This window comes from Hylobates moloch, unplaced genomic scaffold (assembly GCF_009828535.3).
Source record: "Hylobates moloch isolate HMO894 unplaced genomic scaffold, HMol_V3 SCAFFOLD_15, whole genome shotgun sequence".
In the NCBI taxonomy this organism is placed as follows: domain Eukaryota; kingdom Metazoa; phylum Chordata; class Mammalia; order Primates; family Hylobatidae; genus Hylobates; species Hylobates moloch.
The window spans coordinates 11,678,770-11,697,941 of record NW_026652290.1 but is presented as its reverse complement, the minus strand read 5'-3'; the positions used below and the strand labels follow the sequence as shown (position 1 = coordinate 11,697,941).

The 19,172-nt window shown below is 37.5% G+C and overlaps 1 protein-coding gene across 3 annotated transcripts in view; it reads left to right on the top strand.

Annotated features, from left to right (window-relative positions):
* Positions 1-19,172, top strand: part of HELZ (helicase with zinc finger) — a 176,704-nt gene that overhangs the window by 44,458 nt on the left and 113,074 nt on the right. For all 3 annotated transcript variants that reach the window (XM_032179047.2, XM_032179045.1, XM_032179046.2), the window contains 5 exons: positions 5,535-5,586; positions 6,958-7,033; positions 10,627-10,825; positions 11,279-11,386; positions 12,361-12,658. In XM_032179047.2, coding sequence (XP_032034938.1) covers positions 5,535-5,586; positions 6,958-7,033; positions 10,627-10,825; positions 11,279-11,386; positions 12,361-12,658 — 733 coding nt within the window. The remainder of the gene's footprint in view (positions 1-5,534; positions 5,587-6,957; positions 7,034-10,626; positions 10,826-11,278; positions 11,387-12,360; positions 12,659-19,172) is intronic.

Below are 19,172 nucleotides of genomic sequence, written 5' to 3'. Positions count from 1 at the left end.
ATGTATTAAAATTTGGAAAACCATTGCGGCATCAGCCAGAAGGCAAGGCTGTGAAGGTGGCGCAGTGGGACTGCCAGCCTTCCCTCGTAACCCCCGTAACCCACAGTCCCATCCTGGGAACGCTGCTTCTCCACATGTCTTCTCTGTGTGCCAGGGCTTCTCTTCTGTCCCTAGTGGACAGAACTGGTATCTTACTAGCTGTCTCTGGACAACACATGGGAAGATGATTGGGAAATTTTAGTTTTTAACTACTTCTGGCTACTAGAAAATGAAACGCTATCATTAAAAATGAGATATCCTCAAGCCTTTTTTTATTATTATTTATTATTTATTTATTTGAGATGGGGTCTCGCTCTGTTACCCAGGTTGGAGTGCAGTGGCGTGATCACAGCTCACTGCAACCTCGACCTCCCTCGGCTCAGGTGATCCTCCCACCTCAGCCTCCTGAGTAGCTGGAACTACAGGCGCACTCCACCATCTGGCTAATTTTTTTATTTTTAATTTTTGGTAGAGATGGAGTTTTGCCATGTTGCCCAGGCCGATCTCCTGGGCTCAGGTGATCTGTCTGCCTCTGCCTCCCAAAGTGCTGGGATTACAGGCATGAGCTACCACACCAGGCCTTCTTTTTGTCTTTTTTAAAGCACCTGATGGAAGTCTGTGACTTAAGGACTGTCTTTAAGGAATGTGTTTAGGAGATGGAAATAATGTGTATGAGGATAAATAGTGAACAAAAAAGTACTCCAGTGAAGGACTTGGAGGACACATGGAAGGTCAGGGACAACAGTGGCATGTAAAAGGCCGTGAGGTTTCTAAGTCTCAAATTTCTCTTCTTCATATAGGCATATAAAAGTATTTTTATTTTTAGATGTCCTATTTAAAAAATAGCGATTTTGTCAGCTTTTGTCATAAAAGCCCACGTACGGTGATTAATTGGTTTATTTATTCAAGAATTGAGCACTTCCTATGTGCTAGGTACTATGCTTGTTGCTGGGGATACAGCACTGAACATGGTTCTTGTCCTCTTGGAGGTTAAAGTTTTAGGAAGGAGATAGACAACAAATAAATAAATTAAACAACTGTAAGTGTAATTCACAGGTAGGTGGTATGAGGGAAAAGAATGAACTCTTCTGCTGGAAAAATCACTGGATTTGGTGGCCAGGGACTGAGCCAGTTAAACCAAGAGCTGAGAGTTGAGAAGGTGCTTGTCTCACGGAGAGTGAGATGGAGGGCGCTTCAGACAGACAGAGGGGATGTGCAGAGACCCTGGTGTCAGCTTTGACCTCCTGTGGGTTCCTTTCCATTCCAAATGTAGTAATGTATCCCAGTTCATACCAAAAAACAGCAAAGAAGGTGGTTACCATGGATTATACAAGCTGGAAAAAATAACTGTTTTGCTACTATTAGGCTTTTTCTTCTAAATTTCATTTTCTTTGTCTTATGTTGCCTGATTCTGAATCAACTGAGAATCAGTAAGCTCTCACTAACTTCAAAGCCATATGTATATATAGGTATTAGGTTGGTACAAAAGTAATTGGAGTTTTGAAAGTAATGGCAAAACAGGCCCGGTGCGGTGGTTCACGCCTATAATCCCAGCACTTTGGGAGGCCAAGGCGGGCGGATCACCTGAGGTCAGGAGTTTGAGACCAGCCTGACCAATATGTTGAAACCCTGTCTCTACTAAAAATACAAAAATTAGTCAGGCATAGTGTCAGGCACCTGTAATCCCAGCTACTCGGGAGGCTGAGACAGGAGAATGGCTTGAACCCAGGAGGCGGAAGTTGCAGTGAGCCGAGATTGTACCATTGTATGCCAGCCTGGGTGACAGAGTGAGACTGTGTCTCAAAAAAAAAAAAAAAAAAAAAGTAATGGCAAAACAGCAATTACTTTTGCATCAACCTAATAGTGTATATGTAGCCGTTTTAATATCTAAGAAGTAACAGAAGGCAGTTGTAGATGTTTTAGACTTTTAAAATGAGAGCATAAAATGACCTGTCATTTTATTAAGATTTTTGGCTTTGTTCTTTTATTGCCTTGATTGAATTACCAGCTTTACATCTGATAATCACATGCAATTTATTTTATTTTTAATGTTTATAATCCTGTTGCATGTAAGGCCACAAATATCACTTGACTCTTATTTTGTGACTATACTTTTGGAAGAAGTGACTTAAGTTTTTGTAATTTTTTTTCTGTCTAACTAGAGTAGTAGTCTTTTTGGTTAATGAATTGATATTATTAAAAGATAACCGTTTAGGAAAAGCTAACAAACAATGCTACCCTTATTTTTATTATTGCACATGACACATTTAAAAATGGCAACAATTTGTTATTTAAAGATTGGGCTAAGCTGGTATTTAACTTGTAAATGCTAATGGATGAGAATAAAGACCTGGAACTCAAGACTGATTTATGAAAACAAAAACAAGTATTCTTTAATAAATATTCTTTAGTAACATTTAAAATATCTGATTAATAGATTTGATTCTGAATTTATACTTCTAGCAGTGTAATCTTTGGCCGTTTTTCCTGAAGGTGTCGGTAAAGACTAATGATGATAAACCGTTGCCTTTTTGTTTTGGAGTATGAGTGCATAGAAAGAGTGTTTAAAAAAACAAACACAACACTTTGGAACCTAAAAGCCAGGACTGCTAAATACTTAGCCAGGCTGAGTGCCTTACTTTAGCAGTTCTCTGCTGAGCATGTGCTGCTCCCCAGATCCCCGTGAGACCTAGAGCTCAGTGTCAGCACAGGCCCATGCAAGTCGTCACTGATTCTTGCAGTCGCTGACTGCTGAAATGCACTGTGTGGTGTTCTCTCCAACATTTATAAGTGTTTTAGGCTTTATTTTATGACCAAAACATTTAATAATGTTTATCAAACATTTTTATTCCCATTATTTTTCTTGCACATTTGATAAGTTTATTTTGATAGGCTTTAAAAAGGAGATACTTTAAAATTTTCCTACTTGCAGTTAATTTTTAGCTTATCTATTTATATATGTTATGTAAATAGAATCATTTGAAGGGCTAGTTTGTGGCAGTGGCACATAGACCTTGCTTGGAGAATTTAAAGAGATCTTTTAATGGCTTTTTTTGTGCAGCATAGAATGCTAATAATATGAATAATTACTCCTGATTTGTTAATCTGTGTATTCTTATATTCAGCCCTTCATTTTACAAAAAGAATGGGTTGCCTTTTAAAAACTCCTTAGTAAGCGCTTTACTGATAATCAGAAGGCATTTTCTTGTGGAAACAGTATTACAGAGTTTAGTTCAAGCCCAACCTAAAAAGTACAATTTAATCAACCACATATAAATTATAGGGATAGTATTGTTTCAGTTATGACCTGTTAGCATTCATGACATTCTTTCTATGGTACAAGATATTCCAGATTTCATCTTGGGATACTGTTTACTCCTTCTGATTCAGTTTAACATTTACTGAGCACCTGTGCTGTTCAAGGCTCTGGAAAGCTGAGATGTCCATGAAAAGCAATCTGACAGGTCAGTCAGAGATGCACATAGCTAATGTGCACACAGGGCAGCCTGTGGTCAGTAAGTGCTATCACAAAATACCCGCAGGGAAAGGGGAAAACTCTGCAGGGAAATCAGGGGGGCAGAAGTGTGGGAACTGAGTTTAAAGGATAGGGATAGCTAAGTATATTAGTCTGTTTTCATGCTGCCAATAAAGACATACTTGAGACTGGGCAATTTACAAAAGAAGGAGGTTTAACGGACTCAGTTCCATGTGGCTGGGGAGGGCTTACAATCATAGTGGAAGGTGAAAGGCACATCTCACATGGCGGCAGACAAGAGAAGAATGACAGCCAAGTGAAAGGGATTTCCCCTTATAAAACCATTAGATGTTATCAGACTTACTCACTACCACAAGAACGATATGGGGGAAATTGCCCCCATGATTCAGTTATCTCCCACTGGGTCCCTCCCACAACACAAGGGAATTATGGGAGCTACAATTCAAGATGAGATTTGGGTGGGGACACAGCCAAACCATATCACTTAGTAAAGACCCACAGGTGACTTGATATAAGGCAAGATTGGCAAGCTGTCAGTTGGTTCAGGGATAAATGAGACAAGCGGTAATGAGGGCTTTACCTAGGACAGTGGCAGTGGGAGGAGAGAATGTAAGAGAGATGAGAGACATTCTAGACCTGTTTGGACAAGATTTGGAGAATATGCAGAGCAGAATAGAAGAGGGAGGAGTTCAAGATTTTAAAAATTTTAGCTTGGCTCTCTTTGGGTAAGAAGAATCTATTAACTTGTGATAAGGAACACTGAAGAAGGATCAACTTTGGGATAAAGTTGATGAATTTTGCTTTAGGCCCATTGCATTTAAAGTGCTTAGGTAAGTCATCCATTTATCCATCCACCCACCCATGCACCCATCCATCCACCCATGCACCCATCCATCCATCCATCCATGCAACTACCAACCATCTATCTGTTTATCCACCCACCCACTCATCCAACATTTACTGAGCACCCATTATTATGTGCCAGATACTTTGAGAGGTGCAAGAATATAGAAAGGCAGTTACAGACTGCTGACAGCAGATCTGTGTATAGCTGATAATGATCCAGCATGTAAAATACTACAGAATAGTTTAGAAAAAGTGCTATGGTTGGCGCTTTGTTGAAATTGGAGATGTAGAGCTTAGGGTAAAGTTAGAGCCAAATGCGCAGATTGGCGATTTATCTGAGGATGTTAGAGCGAATGGATCCCTAGCCTTGGACTCCTCTGTGGGAGAAGGGCTTGTCTCCGAGTGAGTGGGGTACCTAGCAGGAAGTGCTCCCAGGCTCCAAAGTGGTAGCATGCCATTAGCTACAAGAAAAAGGAACCTCTAGCCGGGCGTGGTGACTCACGCCTATAATTCTAGCACTTTAGGAGGCCGAGGCGGGCGGATCACCTGAGGTCAGGAGTTGGAGACCAGCCTGGCCAACATGGTGAAACCCCGTCTCTACTAAAAATACAAAAATTAGTCAGGCATGGTGGTGGGCATCTGTAATCCCAGCTACTCAGGAGGTTGAGGCAGGAGAATCGCTTGAACCTGGGGGGCGGAGGTTGCAGTGAGCTGAGATTGCGCCACTTCACTCCAGCCTGGTGAAAGAGCAAGACTTTGTCTCAAAAAAAAAAAAAAAAAAAGGGAAAAGGAACCTCTGTAATCAGACATTTTCTAGGTGTTATGAAAAGGAGAGTAAAGTGAATAAATGGATGGAAGGTGCTACCCTGTGAGGTTCAGGACTGGGGACTTGGACTTCTCTTCTGCTGCCAGCTAATTTCTATGTAGCAGGTCTCTATATCAGCTTCCTTAATGAGAGCCTCACAAATACATGTTTTCCATATTTAATTATAGTTTAACATAGAAAAAGACAAAAATCATTGGCAACATATTAGTGTTATTAAAAATTTGAGTATTCCAACTTCACCTTTGTTTTAATGTTGAAAATGTTCAAGTTTAGTTCAGCATCAACGTTATTCTTATTTAAAAAATTCTTTCATTTGGAAAATTGCAGACAGCAACTAGTAACGCCCTCTCTGGATATCACGTGGAAGACTTAGATGAGGGTAAGTGCCAAATGCTGTGTAACTTCTGGTAGCTGTGAATAAGGGCTTTGCTTTTATTAATTATTGGGAGAAAATTTACTGAGTTACAGTACATATAAGTGGAGATGTAGGAGAGAATATAAGATTTTAATTTTAAGAAGTAGGTGTAGATGAAAGCAGTTTTCTCCCTGGCACCTTTTCATAGAATAATGGAGGTAGGAGGTAACTTCAGAGGTCATCTAGTTTATTTTCTTGCCTCCATGTAGGACTAAATTTAAACATCATTCTTAACAAGCTATAGAGGGAAGACTTTTCTTCTCTCTCTGTCCTAAGCTAATACAGTTATTACTTTTTGGAAGTTTCGATCTGTAAGCTGAGTTGTTCCTGCCCTAATGAAACTCTGTGATCTCTCCTCTCCTCTCACCAGAGGAGAGGGAAAAGATGAACATTCATTGAGTGCCTGCTGAATGCTGTGTACTATGGGCAGTGGCTTTCACAAAACATGTACTGACTTCTTAGAGTCCTTCTTCATCTTTTTGACAGGTGATGAAACTGACATTAAGGTTTATGAATTGCCCCAAAGTCACACAGCTAGTAAGAGATGAAGCACAGCTTTAAACTCAACCTGGCTGAATATCTTTCTTTTCCTTTTCTGGGGGGCATAGTGACTTGTGAGGGAGTAGAAAATGGCTATAAGTTCCTTGAAACTTGTTGCTGCTCAATCTCTATAAAGCTCTAGCCCTTTTTTCTCATTATCCTTATTTTCCCTGGTTTATTTGGAAACTCTTATCCAAACAAATCAAAGCTCACTGTATTCACAAGTAAGTAAATACTGCGTTTTTAGCTCCTATCTCAGAATTCAACTTTTTGAACTTTATTTCCATTATAAAAAAGGATTATATTCTACAGTGACATGTGTCAGACAAATCCTAAGGAACATGGATGATAATGTGATAACGTGGAACTTCTCACTATGCAGTAGTGGAATTTGTTATGTAAGCTTTCCTTCCAGGATACCATGATTTTTTTCATTCCTGAAGGAATTCCTGATAGACAAACATCCCATGCCTAAGAAATGACAAGTATGCCAGCCACCCGCCTTGTGTTGTTAGGGAAGAGATTGCACTGGAAACCTGTCCACCAGTTGCTAGGACAGAGTCAGAGTCACCAGCTTGATTTTAACTAACTGCTGGGAAACTGCCTCTTCGGTGATTCCTGTGTTTTATGTAGTTGATTGGTAGATTACTTTTTTGGTAGAGGCAGGTATGTCATGTTCTTTTTACATCATATGGGATGATGTATGTGGAGGGATTGTAGTATTTCTTACACATTAAAATATCGGAATTACTGGCTAGCCTCAAATGATAAGACTATATCCTAATTACTCCCTAGGGTCTTGTAATGGTTGGCATTTCCGCCCACCACCTAGGGGAATCACAAGCAGCGAGGAATATACTTTGTGTAAAAGGTAATGTGAATTTTTTTTTTTTTTTTAAACAATGACATGTCTTGTTGAAAGGACAGATAATTTTCCTTATCTAATGGAGTAAAATGGTTTATTTTCAATTTGAAACAGAAGCCATAAAGGTCATTATCATTAAGTAATAGAAGTCAAAACCATATTGATGAGTCGTCTTCCTTTAATTCTAAACAACAATGATCTAAATGCAGGTTGTTAAGACTGTTCAGTAGTCTTTTATCTTTTATCTATTTATTTTTTTTGAGATGGAGTCTCGCCCTATTGCCCAGGCTGGAATGCAGTGGCACAATCTCGGCTCACGGCAACCCCTGCCTCCCGGGTTTAAGCGATTCTCCTGCCTCAGCCTCCTGAGTAGCTGGGATTACAGGCATGTGCCACCACACTGGCTAATTTTTTGTATGTTTAGTAGAGGCAGGGTTTCACTATGTTGGCCAGGCTGGTCTTGAACTCCTGATTTTGTGATCTGCCCGCTTTGGCCTCCCAAAGTGCTGAGATTACAGGCGTGAGCCACTGTGCCCGGCCTCAGTGGTCTTTTATAATACCAGTTGTTTTATTATGGCTGAACTTAATTTCTGTCCTTTTGTTTTTCTTTTTTTTTTTTTTTTTTTGAGACAGAGTCTCACTTTGTTGCCCAGTTGGGAGTGCAGTGGCTCGAGCACAGCTCACCACAATCTCTGCCTCCCAGGCTCAAATGATCCTCTCACCTCAGCCTCCCGAGTAGCTGGGACTACAGGCGTGTGCCACCAAGCCTGGCTGATTTTTGTATTTTTTTTGTAGAGATGGGGTTTCACCATGTTGCTCAGGCTGGTTTTGAACTCCTGAGCTCAAGCGATCCTCCTGCCTTGGCCTCCCAAAATGCTGGGATTACAGATGTGAGCCACCACACCTGGCCATGGCCATTTGTTAATGTGAAATTTACTTAGGTTGTGGTGATTGAACTTGCAATACTTTATGTAAAAAGTAGAGCATAAAATAGATAAAGAAATGTTAAATTGTTTTAACCTATCTGAAAAATATCATCTTCATGTAATTCTTATGTAGAATTTATGAATAATTCATATTGAAGGGCTAACCTTTCAAAATTTAATAATTATTTATTAATGTGGAAGGAATGATTAAAGTTACAGTTAAAATGGTAAACTCTTCGGTTCTTTTTGTAAGAACTTGTAACTAGTGGGATTTTTAGATATAAATTTTCACCACCTCTTTAGATTGCTTTTGATAGTGAAGGAAATTTGCTACATGGTTTTGATTATTGAATAGTCAGGAAACTAATGTGTAAGTATTGAAAATCCTAGTGGTGTTATGTTGTAGAATAGACAGAACACAATCCTACGAAAAGGAAATATGAGAAGATTTGAAGTACAGATAAGAATATAACTCTTTCACTTTTTAGGGAAATAATTTAAAGCCAAGCAATAGAAAGACAAAGATTTGGCCCATTAAGACATATTGAAAAGAAACATAAAATGATTTTAAATGTGTCTTCAGAAGCGTAAGAGAATTTAATAAATAGTATAATTTTAAGTTCAAGTACTTTGTTGTACCATCAGGAAAAGTTTTAAATATACTCATTTTTTCAAATACGGTGAACCATTTGAAAATTTATATTGTGCTATCGTTCATTTCTTATTTCTTACTATCCGTATTTTTTCCAGTTGAAAAACGGTCTGTAATATAACATCTCTTTTTTGCTATTTATAGTTTTATATTATATTTACATTTAATTATGTATTATTTTTATTTTTGAGACAGAGTGTGCTGTTGTTGCCCAGGCTGGAATGCAATGGCATGATCTCGGCTCACTGCAACCTCTGCCTCCCGGGTTCAAGCGATTCTCCTGCCTCAGCCTCCCAAGTAGCTGGGATTATAGGCATGCACCACCACCCCGGCTAATTTTGTATTTTTACTAGAGACAGGGTTTCTCCATGTTGGTCAGGCTGGTCTTGAACTCCCGACCTCAGGTGATCCGCCCTCCTTGGCCTCCCAAATTGCTGGGATTATAGGCGTGAGCCACCGCGCCCGGCCATTTAATTATATTTCTAGTTTAATTTTCATTTTTTCTCAGAAGGTCTTTTATCAATGTTTTTATTATTTTTATTTAGAAACTGGCTTTGCCTATAATTTTGCAGGGTATTTAAAACTTTTTTAAAAAGTTAATGATCAGGGCCAGGCATGGTGACTCATGCCTGTAATCCCAGCTCTTCAGGAGGCCAAGGCAGGTGGATCACTTGAGGTCAGGAGTTTGAGACCAGCCTGGCCCATGGTGCAACCCCATCTCTACTAAAAATACAAAAACTAGCCAGGCATTGTGGTGGCGGGCACCTGTAATCCCAGCTACTCTGAAGGCTGAGGCAGGAGCATCCCTTGAACCTGGGAGGCAGAGGCTGCAGTGAGCCGAGATTGTGCCACTGCACTCCAGCCTGGGCAACAGAGCAAGACTCTATCTCAAAAAAAAAAAAAAATTATCAGAGTATTTTATTTTTATTTGTTTTTGATCACCGAATCGTCAGTTGAATTTTCCAAGTTGTAAACGTTGAGAAGTCATTGACTCTGTAGCCTTTAAAATGAACATCTATAATTTATTCCCTTGAATTTAACATGACTGTTGAATAAATTTGTGACTCTGTAATATAAAACTTTTATTCTAAATTTATTTAAAGCTTCAAGCAAGTTAATATATTTTCAGTGAAATATAGGTAATAGTAATGTAGAAAAGCGTAAAATCACTATGTTTAAAGGTGAAAAGTAACAGCCTTAAAATGGTAATTAGTCATATGCTAACTGTTTTTTCAGAATGAAATTCCCATATATAGAACATTTTTTTAAGGTCCTTATCATTTTGGGAAGTAGGGTATACCTGTGTGTGAGCAGCAAATCCACTTGATGTCAGTGTTGCTTTAAAAAAATCCTACTCTGGCTGAGCGTGGTGGCTCATGCCTATAATCCCAGCACTTTGGGAGGCCGAGGCGGGTGGATCACGAAGTCAGGAGTTCAAGACCAGCCTGGCGAAGATGATGAAACCCCGTCTCTACTAAAAATACAAAAACTAGCTGGGTGTGGTGGTGGGCGCCTGTAATCCCAGCTACCTGGGAGGCTGAGGCAGAGAATTGCTTGAACCCCGGAGGCAGAAGTTGCAGTGAGTCGAGATTACGCCACTGCACTCCAGCCTGGGCAATGGAGCGAGATTCTGTCTCAAAAAAAAAACCAAACAAACAAACAAAAAAAAAACAAAACCCAGTTACGCTAAGAGGAATTGTCTAGTAAGAGTCCTTATATGACCAAGGAAGCTACTTTTCAGTGCCTCTTTTGGAGGGCCGACATGAATACCTATGCCTTAGGATCCCCTAATTCCAGAGAAAGTCAGTGAATAATATGGGGAGTTGATGTTTTGATTAACTGTTGTAAATGTTCTCTAAACCTCTTCTCCCTCCTTTGTACAAGACAGTACGATAAACGTGGCCTTTCAGCACATGAAGTTTTGTTTTTCTTACTGAAGAATCGGAGGGCAAATGCTGGGAGTTTATTTTTAAATGGTTCAACAAAGTATATGATAAAACAGTCTTTCCTATTCTACTTAGATTTTTAGAGCAAGGAATCTGTAGGTATGGTGCCCAGTGTACTTCAGCACATTCCCAGGAAGAACTAGCAGAATGGCAGAAAAGATACGCTTCACGGCTGATAAAATTGAAACAGCAAAATGAGAATAAACAGCTCTCAGGCAGTTACATGGAAACCTTGATAGAAAAGTGGATGAATTCATTGTCTCCTGAGAAAGTGGTGAGGAAAATAAGCTACATTATTTTTTGTTTGTCTTAAACAATGAACTTGAGTCTTGACTTTATTATGTGCTCTATTTTGGTTTATTTCCTTATCTTCTTTGCAAAGAACTTGATTCTGATAGAATGATGTTTTTAGTAGCTATAGTAGACCCATTTATTAAAATGAAGAGCAGAACTAAGCCATTTGTTTGGAGATTTGCCTGTACTGTATTAATTACCTTCATTCAGGCAGTTTTTGAGTGCCATTTTTGTGGTGGTGGTTAATTTTTTTCTCTCATTTTAGCTTTACTATATTTTGTTCTTATCAAAATTACTGAAAATGAAGGTATAAAATACTTTGCTCTGTAAACAGTTCCATCATCATCTTAACTGTTGACATTTTTTCATGCTAAAAGATTTTGTTCGTGCCCTTAGCAATAAAAACATAACATAAATTGCTGTCTGTTTTCAGCTTAGTGAATGTATAGAAGGAGTAAAGGTAGAGCACAATCCTGACCTGTCAGTTACTGTCAGCACCAAAAAATCCCACCAGACATGGACCTTTGCTCTCACCTGTAAGGTATGAATTTTGTGCTAGTTAAAGCATATAAGTTGTGTTTAATTTTCTCAACTTTTTTTTGACCTTTGAATCTCTGTGTTAAAGAATATTGAAAATATTTTAATCTAAGTACATTATATATAGGTTCTATATTGTACTAAACTATATTTCTGTACTTTGATCGTTAAAAGTACAATTTTAAAAATACTTTTAGATGAGATCTTTGTAGATATTTAGGGTGCTTTCATATTTATTTATTTGGTAATGAGATCTTTGACATATTGTCTTCTAAACTTGGGACATAGAATGGGGTTCATGGCTTGTAATTAACTACTTAAAAATTGTTTAATCTAGTAGTTCTGAGATTTTTAAACCATAACAACTTGTTTTTATATTTGATATGATGAAGTCACAAATTCTGTGATAATGGGTTTTTAATATGGGGCATTTTTCTGCAGTGCTTCCCGTCTTAAATTATAGTAGTCAAAGTTTAAGATTGAAGCAAAGTAAAAAGTTTCTGTGAGTATGCTCAGTGGAAAAGTTTTTGTCTTTTTCGTGGCATTTCTTCTGCTGTACTTTTTGTATCTGGAGATGAAAAATCTAAGAACAGTTAGCTTCAGCCTTGAACCCAATCCAGTGCTTTCAGAGGTAACTGCCCTCTTATGAAGGCTTCCTACTTGAGGCTACATGAAACTTTTGTAGGCGAAGAGTATGGAAAGTTTGAAGGTTGATGGTTATATAAGGTGATAGCTTTTGCCACAATGAAAAATGAACGTGTCACAGGAAGAGAAGGGAGGCTAGCGATATAGCATAAATAAATAATTTTAACAACTGATTTTTAAAAAACCATTCTGATTTTTTTCTTAAATGGCTATAGTATCTTAGAAGCTTGGGGAAGTAAAAGTCCCTTATGGAAATATTTTCATTGAAGAGCCCAATTACAATTGGATTTTTCACCCCCTTGTACTCAATGAATTATTTTAACTTCCTTGTAGCCTGCAAGAATGCTGTATCGTGTAGCATTGCTTTATGATGCTCATCGTCCTCATTTTAGTATCATTGCAATATCTGCCGGAGATAGTACTACCCAGGTATCACAAGAAGTCCCAGAAAACTGTCAAGAATGGATAGGAGGAAAGATGGCCCAAAATGGATTAGATCATTACGTGTATAAAGTCGGGATAGCATTTAACACAGAAATATTTGGAACTTTTCGCCAAACCATAGTTTTCGACTTTGGATTGGAACCAGTACTCATGCAAAGAGTAATGATTGATGCAGCTTCTACAGAAGGTAATATTTAGACTTTTTTCCCCTGATACAATGTGTTAAAAAGCAACATTCAAAGATATGTATTGGCCCCTGAATATATTCCATGGATAGGAAGAGAATAATAATAAAGAAAAAAATCCCAAATTAATTGACTCATTTACTGTGTAATGGGCTTATAATGATTCACACTGTGCCCTGATTTCTTCATAGAGCCACCAGGTAAAGCTTGAACTTTGAGGTTTGCCAAACTTGTATGAGTAGATGATCAGACCTGTTTTGGTCTACCAGTTTCATTTCACAGTAAGATGGTTTTAGCACAGTAATATCTTTCAATATTAGTTTGGGTAGAATATCATTTTAATGGTAATTGTGTATATACCTACAATGTTTATTTTCATGTCCTATTGACTAGTTAACTTTGCTGATGTTAGTACATTATTTCTGAATGAAAAGTCTTGAGTATAATAAGCCTTCATAAATCATTTTGTGCATCCACTAGTGTTAAGGAGGCCAAGGTGCCTTTAATCAAATCTGCTCTTTGTTTTTGGGAAGAGGTCCCTGGTTTCAACATGTAAGCATGACATAAGGAATTACTCTGTACATTGTCAATTTATTGCCTATATCTAAATTTTATGCCAAGATCCAACAGGACAAAGAAAGGGCATGTTAGCCCACATTTCCTTTGCTCTTGGTTGGATTTATAGATGTTTTATTCTATTTAACAAAAACTATTTATTTAACAAACACTTCAAAAAGCAGAGCTGTATGAAACTTGCTTTTGTATTGACTATAACTAACCATATTGTGGAGGACGTTTTTTACTATGTACCATAATGTCCCATTCATGAGAACCTAGAAGTAGTTTTTCTCATGAGCGAATGCTAGAATTTTATTTTTTTTTTCACATAGTGAAAAGGTGAAATTGGTCTGTCTTCCTCTTTACTTTAGCTCTAGTAAGGTTGAAACAATGATGGTACCCAAATTTAACAGTTAGGTGACATCTTCTTCTATGTGTGCTAATATTACCCAGACTTCACTTTACCTTTGTTTCCCAGTGACTTTGATCCCTTTTACTTGTTTTTATTCTGTAGTATGTATTTTTGTCATCTTTTCAGTACTCTTTGGAATCAGAATAAATTAATTTCCATAGCTAAATAGATATGGTAGTTGATAAAATAAAAACGAAGTATTTGGCTTACATACATTAGCATAGTATTTGGCAAATTCTTTCTGCAGAGGGCCAGACAGTTAATATTTTAGCTGTTGCAGGTCAGGTGATCTCTGTTGCAACTACTCAGCTCTGCGTTGTAATGAGAAAGCAGCCATAGACAATGCATAAGCAAATGGGTGTGACTGTGGTCCAATAAAACTTTATTTTCAAAAACAATGGCTGCATTTGACTTCTGTGTTGTAGTTTGCCTACCCCTGAACTAGTAAGTTGCTTTTAGAGACCAGACCTTGAGAACCACTAAGCAGCATCCTTTTTAAATCATAAAGAGATTTAAGTCATAAAGAGAGACCAACATAACATTTCCTACTCTCAAATATAACTGTAAAGGATGTTCTTGGCTTACATGTAGGTTGTATTTTAGAAATTTGCTTGTAGATTAGTGGCTTATAACTCAGACTCCTTTACCCATAGAAATGTTTGTAAGTGCTGTCAAGAATTCTTATTAGTTAATAAAATATTTAATTAATAATATAAAATGTTAAATGCAGTAAAATGTAAAAGAATGATACTATTAAAACGTGATAATTAGAGAAGGTGGTGATGAAAAGGAGCTCAGGGCACTTTCATAGGCTTGAGAAGAGTAAAAGTACTTTGACTACTTCTGCCTCAGATATGTGTTACTTTTCTAGTTGGAGAAGAGCAGTGGACAAAAATCAGAGTCAAATAGAATAGGATTTGAATCCTGATTTTCGACTTATTGCCTGTGTGAGCCTGGGCAGAGTACTCAACTTCTCTGGCCTTCACGGGGAAACATCTGTAAAATGGGGCTAGTAATATCTGTCCTAGATCATTGTGAGAACCTGAAGCCTCGTATGACATCTGGCTCGTAGTAGATGTTTAGTTAATAGTAGCTACTATGTTTATAATTAGCCTTGATTAGGATAATTTCTGGCTTATACACAAAAGGAAGAAAGTAGGAAAAGAGAAGAATTGGGTTTTTTTTGTTTCTTTGTTTTTGTTTTTTAAAATGAGGACTCAGACTAGGGTGCAAGCAGAGGACTTAAAAAGCAGAGAGCCCTTGAGGCCACAGTGCCTGCAGATCTTGGCAACAGAACACATTGTAGGAGTTGAGAGCGTAGTTTTCCAAGATGATTGATGTTTTGAGCCTGGTAGCTGGAAGAAACAAAGGGTCTCCTTTCTGATGTTTCTAATATATTAGTTTGAAAATGTTTTAAGTTTTACATTTCATTCAGATGTGGTAGAGGGGATCTATACAGATGAGGATATCCTCCTCTTTTTTAATAATACCATATCCTTTTTTTAGTGACTTCTTTGTAGTTTGATGTCTTTGCCTTTTTTCTTTTTAAGATTTTACTTTTAAGTAGTTATGTGATAGAAAATAATTGAAAAAACTTAAGCATTTTCTTGGACTAATTTGGAAACATTAAAATGATTTCACATAGTGAAATTTGTTTAAAGACAAAGGAGAAATAACAAACAGTATGAAATCTACAAAATGCATTTTCTTATGTAAGATTTTGAAAGTTGGGGAAAGGAAAACTTAGATCTAGGTTTTAGGCAAGCTAGATGATATTGGGCTTTTTTTGGTCATCAGCATAATGACTTATGCTAATTTTTAGTTCTTTGATAACTTCCCACCCTTAAAATTGATGTCATTGAATATCTTACCATTTTGTTAATTCTTGAAATTTTTATTGCGTGACTACATTTGTTTCATTGTGATTATGTGGAGAGTCCTAACAGAATTGTAAAGAAATGAAAGCAGAATATAAGTAGTGTAATATTTGTTTCTTGCTTTTATCTCAGTACTATTACAGTTAGTGTTTTTGATTATCATGGGAGAGTCCATGTCAGCAGAAAATATGTTTATGAGCAAACAATTTGTTTATGTGAAATTACAATTTTATAAAATGTTCTGAGACAATAAAATGTAAAATGGCAGTGTCCTATTTTGTATCTTTTCCTGGAATACTTGTGTGGACAACATTCAGAGACATTGAGAGCAAGATAACTACTTTGTTAAATTGGTGACAATCTGACAGCCTGGGTAATTTGATCTTCAGCCTCAGCCAGTCCATCATTGGATCTTCCTTGGCCTGGAATTAGGAGAAAAGTGTCATTCCAGGTATAAGTTGGCCAAATGCAATTGGGAATTGAATTAGGTCTGGGATCTGTCATATTTCCATACAGTTTTGAAAATATTATAATATAATTTGGTTTTTGCATACACAAGGAAACTTAGTGATTCTGTGAAACTGGAATTTGAATGGGAAATATCTCTATTTATTTATTTAGAGACAGAGTCTTGCTCTGTTGCCCAGGCTGGAGTGCAGTGGTACGATTATAGCTCACTGCAGCCTTGAACTCCTAGGCTCAAGTGATCTTCCCACCTCAGACTCCTAAGCAGTTGAGACTATCAGTGCATACCACCATGCCTGGCTAATTTAAAAAGTTTTCTTTTTTTGTAGGGACACGGTCTCACTGTGTTGCTCAGGCTGGTCTCGAAGTCCTAGGCTCAAGTGATCCTTCTACCTCAGCCTCCTAGAGTGCTGAGATTATAGGCATGAGCTACCGTGCCTGGCCAGTATGTTTGTTTTTTTTAGAGATTACTCCTTCTCAGTGGGAAATATTTATTGCATTTTCCACTTGATTGGGTGTTCATTATTTTTAAGCAAGTTTTTGTCCTTAAATGAATGCTGGAACCATATTTCTCTTGCATAAGTTTATAAATTTGGACCATGCTAGGCTATTAGCTTAGCATTTTCTAAATTGTGTTCCACTAAAAATAATAACACCTAAGGTGTAGAATTCCATATACAAATAAGTTTAGAAATGCAGCATGCATTATTTCCCTCTTAGAGAATCACAGTGTAGCTCAGTTAATCGTTGGCTCTCAGTGTCTGTCAAACTGATATGTTCATGTAACTTAGTTATGTTAGTGTATTACTCATTGAAACTTAAAATCGAGTTATATAGCAAATGTTTATATTTCTCTAGTTCATTGTTCAGTATTGAACTAAAAATCCTACTTTAGTTAATTCAAATTTGAATTGGAGGAAAATAAACATAGGTTTTGGGTTTCTTTTTTTTTTTTTTTAAATATTACTGTCACTATACCTAAAGCATCCAGACCTTTTCTATTTGTAGGCCATGAACAAATATTTTTTTCTCTAGTCATTTTGGCAATCCTGAAAACTCTTTAGGAAATATGAGTGACTTTAGCTTTGCTTTTTCTAGTTTTTTTTTTTCCCTTGTTGAGGAGATTCAGGTTCAGAAAAAGACACTATATACTAAAAAAGCTTTTGGACTAAGGATAGGCTTTTCAAAAATATGTGGCAAAGGCATCTGCAAAGGAAGGAAGCTAGCGAGTTATCCCCTATTTAGAAAACAGACTGCATTCTTATGGTTTATACCACAACTTGATTAATGGAAAATTTTTGTTTGGCAAAATTGATTTGGAATTCTGTTTTGAATATCTGGAAGCAACATGTTGAAAATGAACTCTTGTAGTTAAATATGGAAACTTGATATCATTTATTTCTCTAGTTTGAGTCTAGCTATCTATGTTAACATTAGCATTAAAATTTAGTCTATCTTAGAAAGTATTCCCAAATACCAAAGTTGTTGGTAAGTTAAGAACATATTATATATCTACATACTGTTACGTGATCAGAAAAGTAATAGAAACATAGACTTAAATAGTTTGTCAATAAAAGAAACTGAATAGAAGCATGTAAAAAGCATGAGGTATTTCTTAATGCTCTTACTCTGCTGTTTTAACTTTTTGTTAGCCTCTTTCAGAGAGAGAAATAGGGACAGTTAACATGGGCAAGCTGAGAGAGATTCACCTTGCTTCCATGTGGCAGTTTGGGTGAAGAAAGGATATAGAAATGGATCACTGAAGCAGTAGTTTGGGATTACTGTGGGATTTTATTTTATTGTTAATTTGGGCAGTCAAGATTTATAAAGCCACATACCAAAATATTTTCTAAGGAAGAGTGTGGTATCTGATTTTGGAGTTAGGAAGCATTTCATCTCATTTTCTAAGTCGTAGATAAATATAGCAGGTTTTAATAAATTCCATATTTAACACCCATTTATTGCCTGCCTCTTATATGTCAACCCTTGTGCTGGGTACTTAGAAGACTCTATTTCCCTACCCCTTATTTTCTTCTTATCTACCCTCCAGGTCCTATTAAAGGTATTTTTCAAGTCTGCTGTACTATATACTTCAAGACGAAACAAACCCACCCTTTGGATGCTTTATTAGAATAGTAAAGATGTGGGTGAAATGCAAGCACTGCTATTCTCAGGGTCAAAAGGCCAAGGGAAGTTGGGAAATGTATCTTGTGTTAGAGTAGTTATTTCAACCTTGAATTCTATTTTTGATAGCGGAACCCCTTCAAAAGACTATGTTATCTTCAAAAGATTAGGTGTATTCTAATTATCTTTAACTTTTTCGCATGGATTTCTATTAAAATCTGTTTATAGTTTTTGCCTAGCACATCTCAGGGTAACACATTCCATAGGTCTGTAATTTCTGTCAGGTTTGCTTTGAGATTTACTATTGTAGGAATTGGTTAATAAGTCACTGTTAAAGTTAAATTCCTAAATGGTTTTATGAATATTGATCCTAACCTGCTCACTTCTCATCTTTTTGTGTTTTTTTTTTTTTTTGATACTGAGTCTTGCTCTGTCACCCAGGCTGGAGTACAGTGGTGCAATGTTGGTTCACTGCAACCTCCGCCTCCTGGGTTCAAGCAGTTCTCCTGCCTCAGCCTCCGGAGTAGCTGGGACTACAGGCACGAGCTATCATTCCTGGCTAATTTTTTTTGTATTTTTAGTAGAGATGGGGTTTCGCCATGTTGACTAGGCTGGTCTTGAACTCCTGACCTCAGGTGATCTGCCTTCCTTGGCCTCCCAAAGTGCTGGGATTACAGGCATGAGCCACTGCGCCCAGCCACTTCTCAACTTTCCGGTGTTTTTCACTTTAGCCTAATCTAGGCTGAAGAAAATGCATGCCAAAGATGCACTGGCTCAGGCTGCCCTGAGTGCTGAGGTGTTAGCAGGTACGCATGTGCTGTAGGTAGAGATGACAAAGAGCCCCAGTAGGAGTCATGCCCAGTGTCCCCATAAGGGACCCACCTCCTTCCTCTATTTACGAGGTGACCTTTAAGCACTGTAAGTTAGATGGGTCATTAAATCAATTTAGTAAGTTTCTTTGTACAAGTGAGAGGAATGGAGCTGGAAGTTTGACTCATTCAGATGAAGTAGGGAAACAGAAATTGGTTTTGCATACCATATCTTTAGTAGTAGTCACTGGCCATAGTTCATTTTTGACAT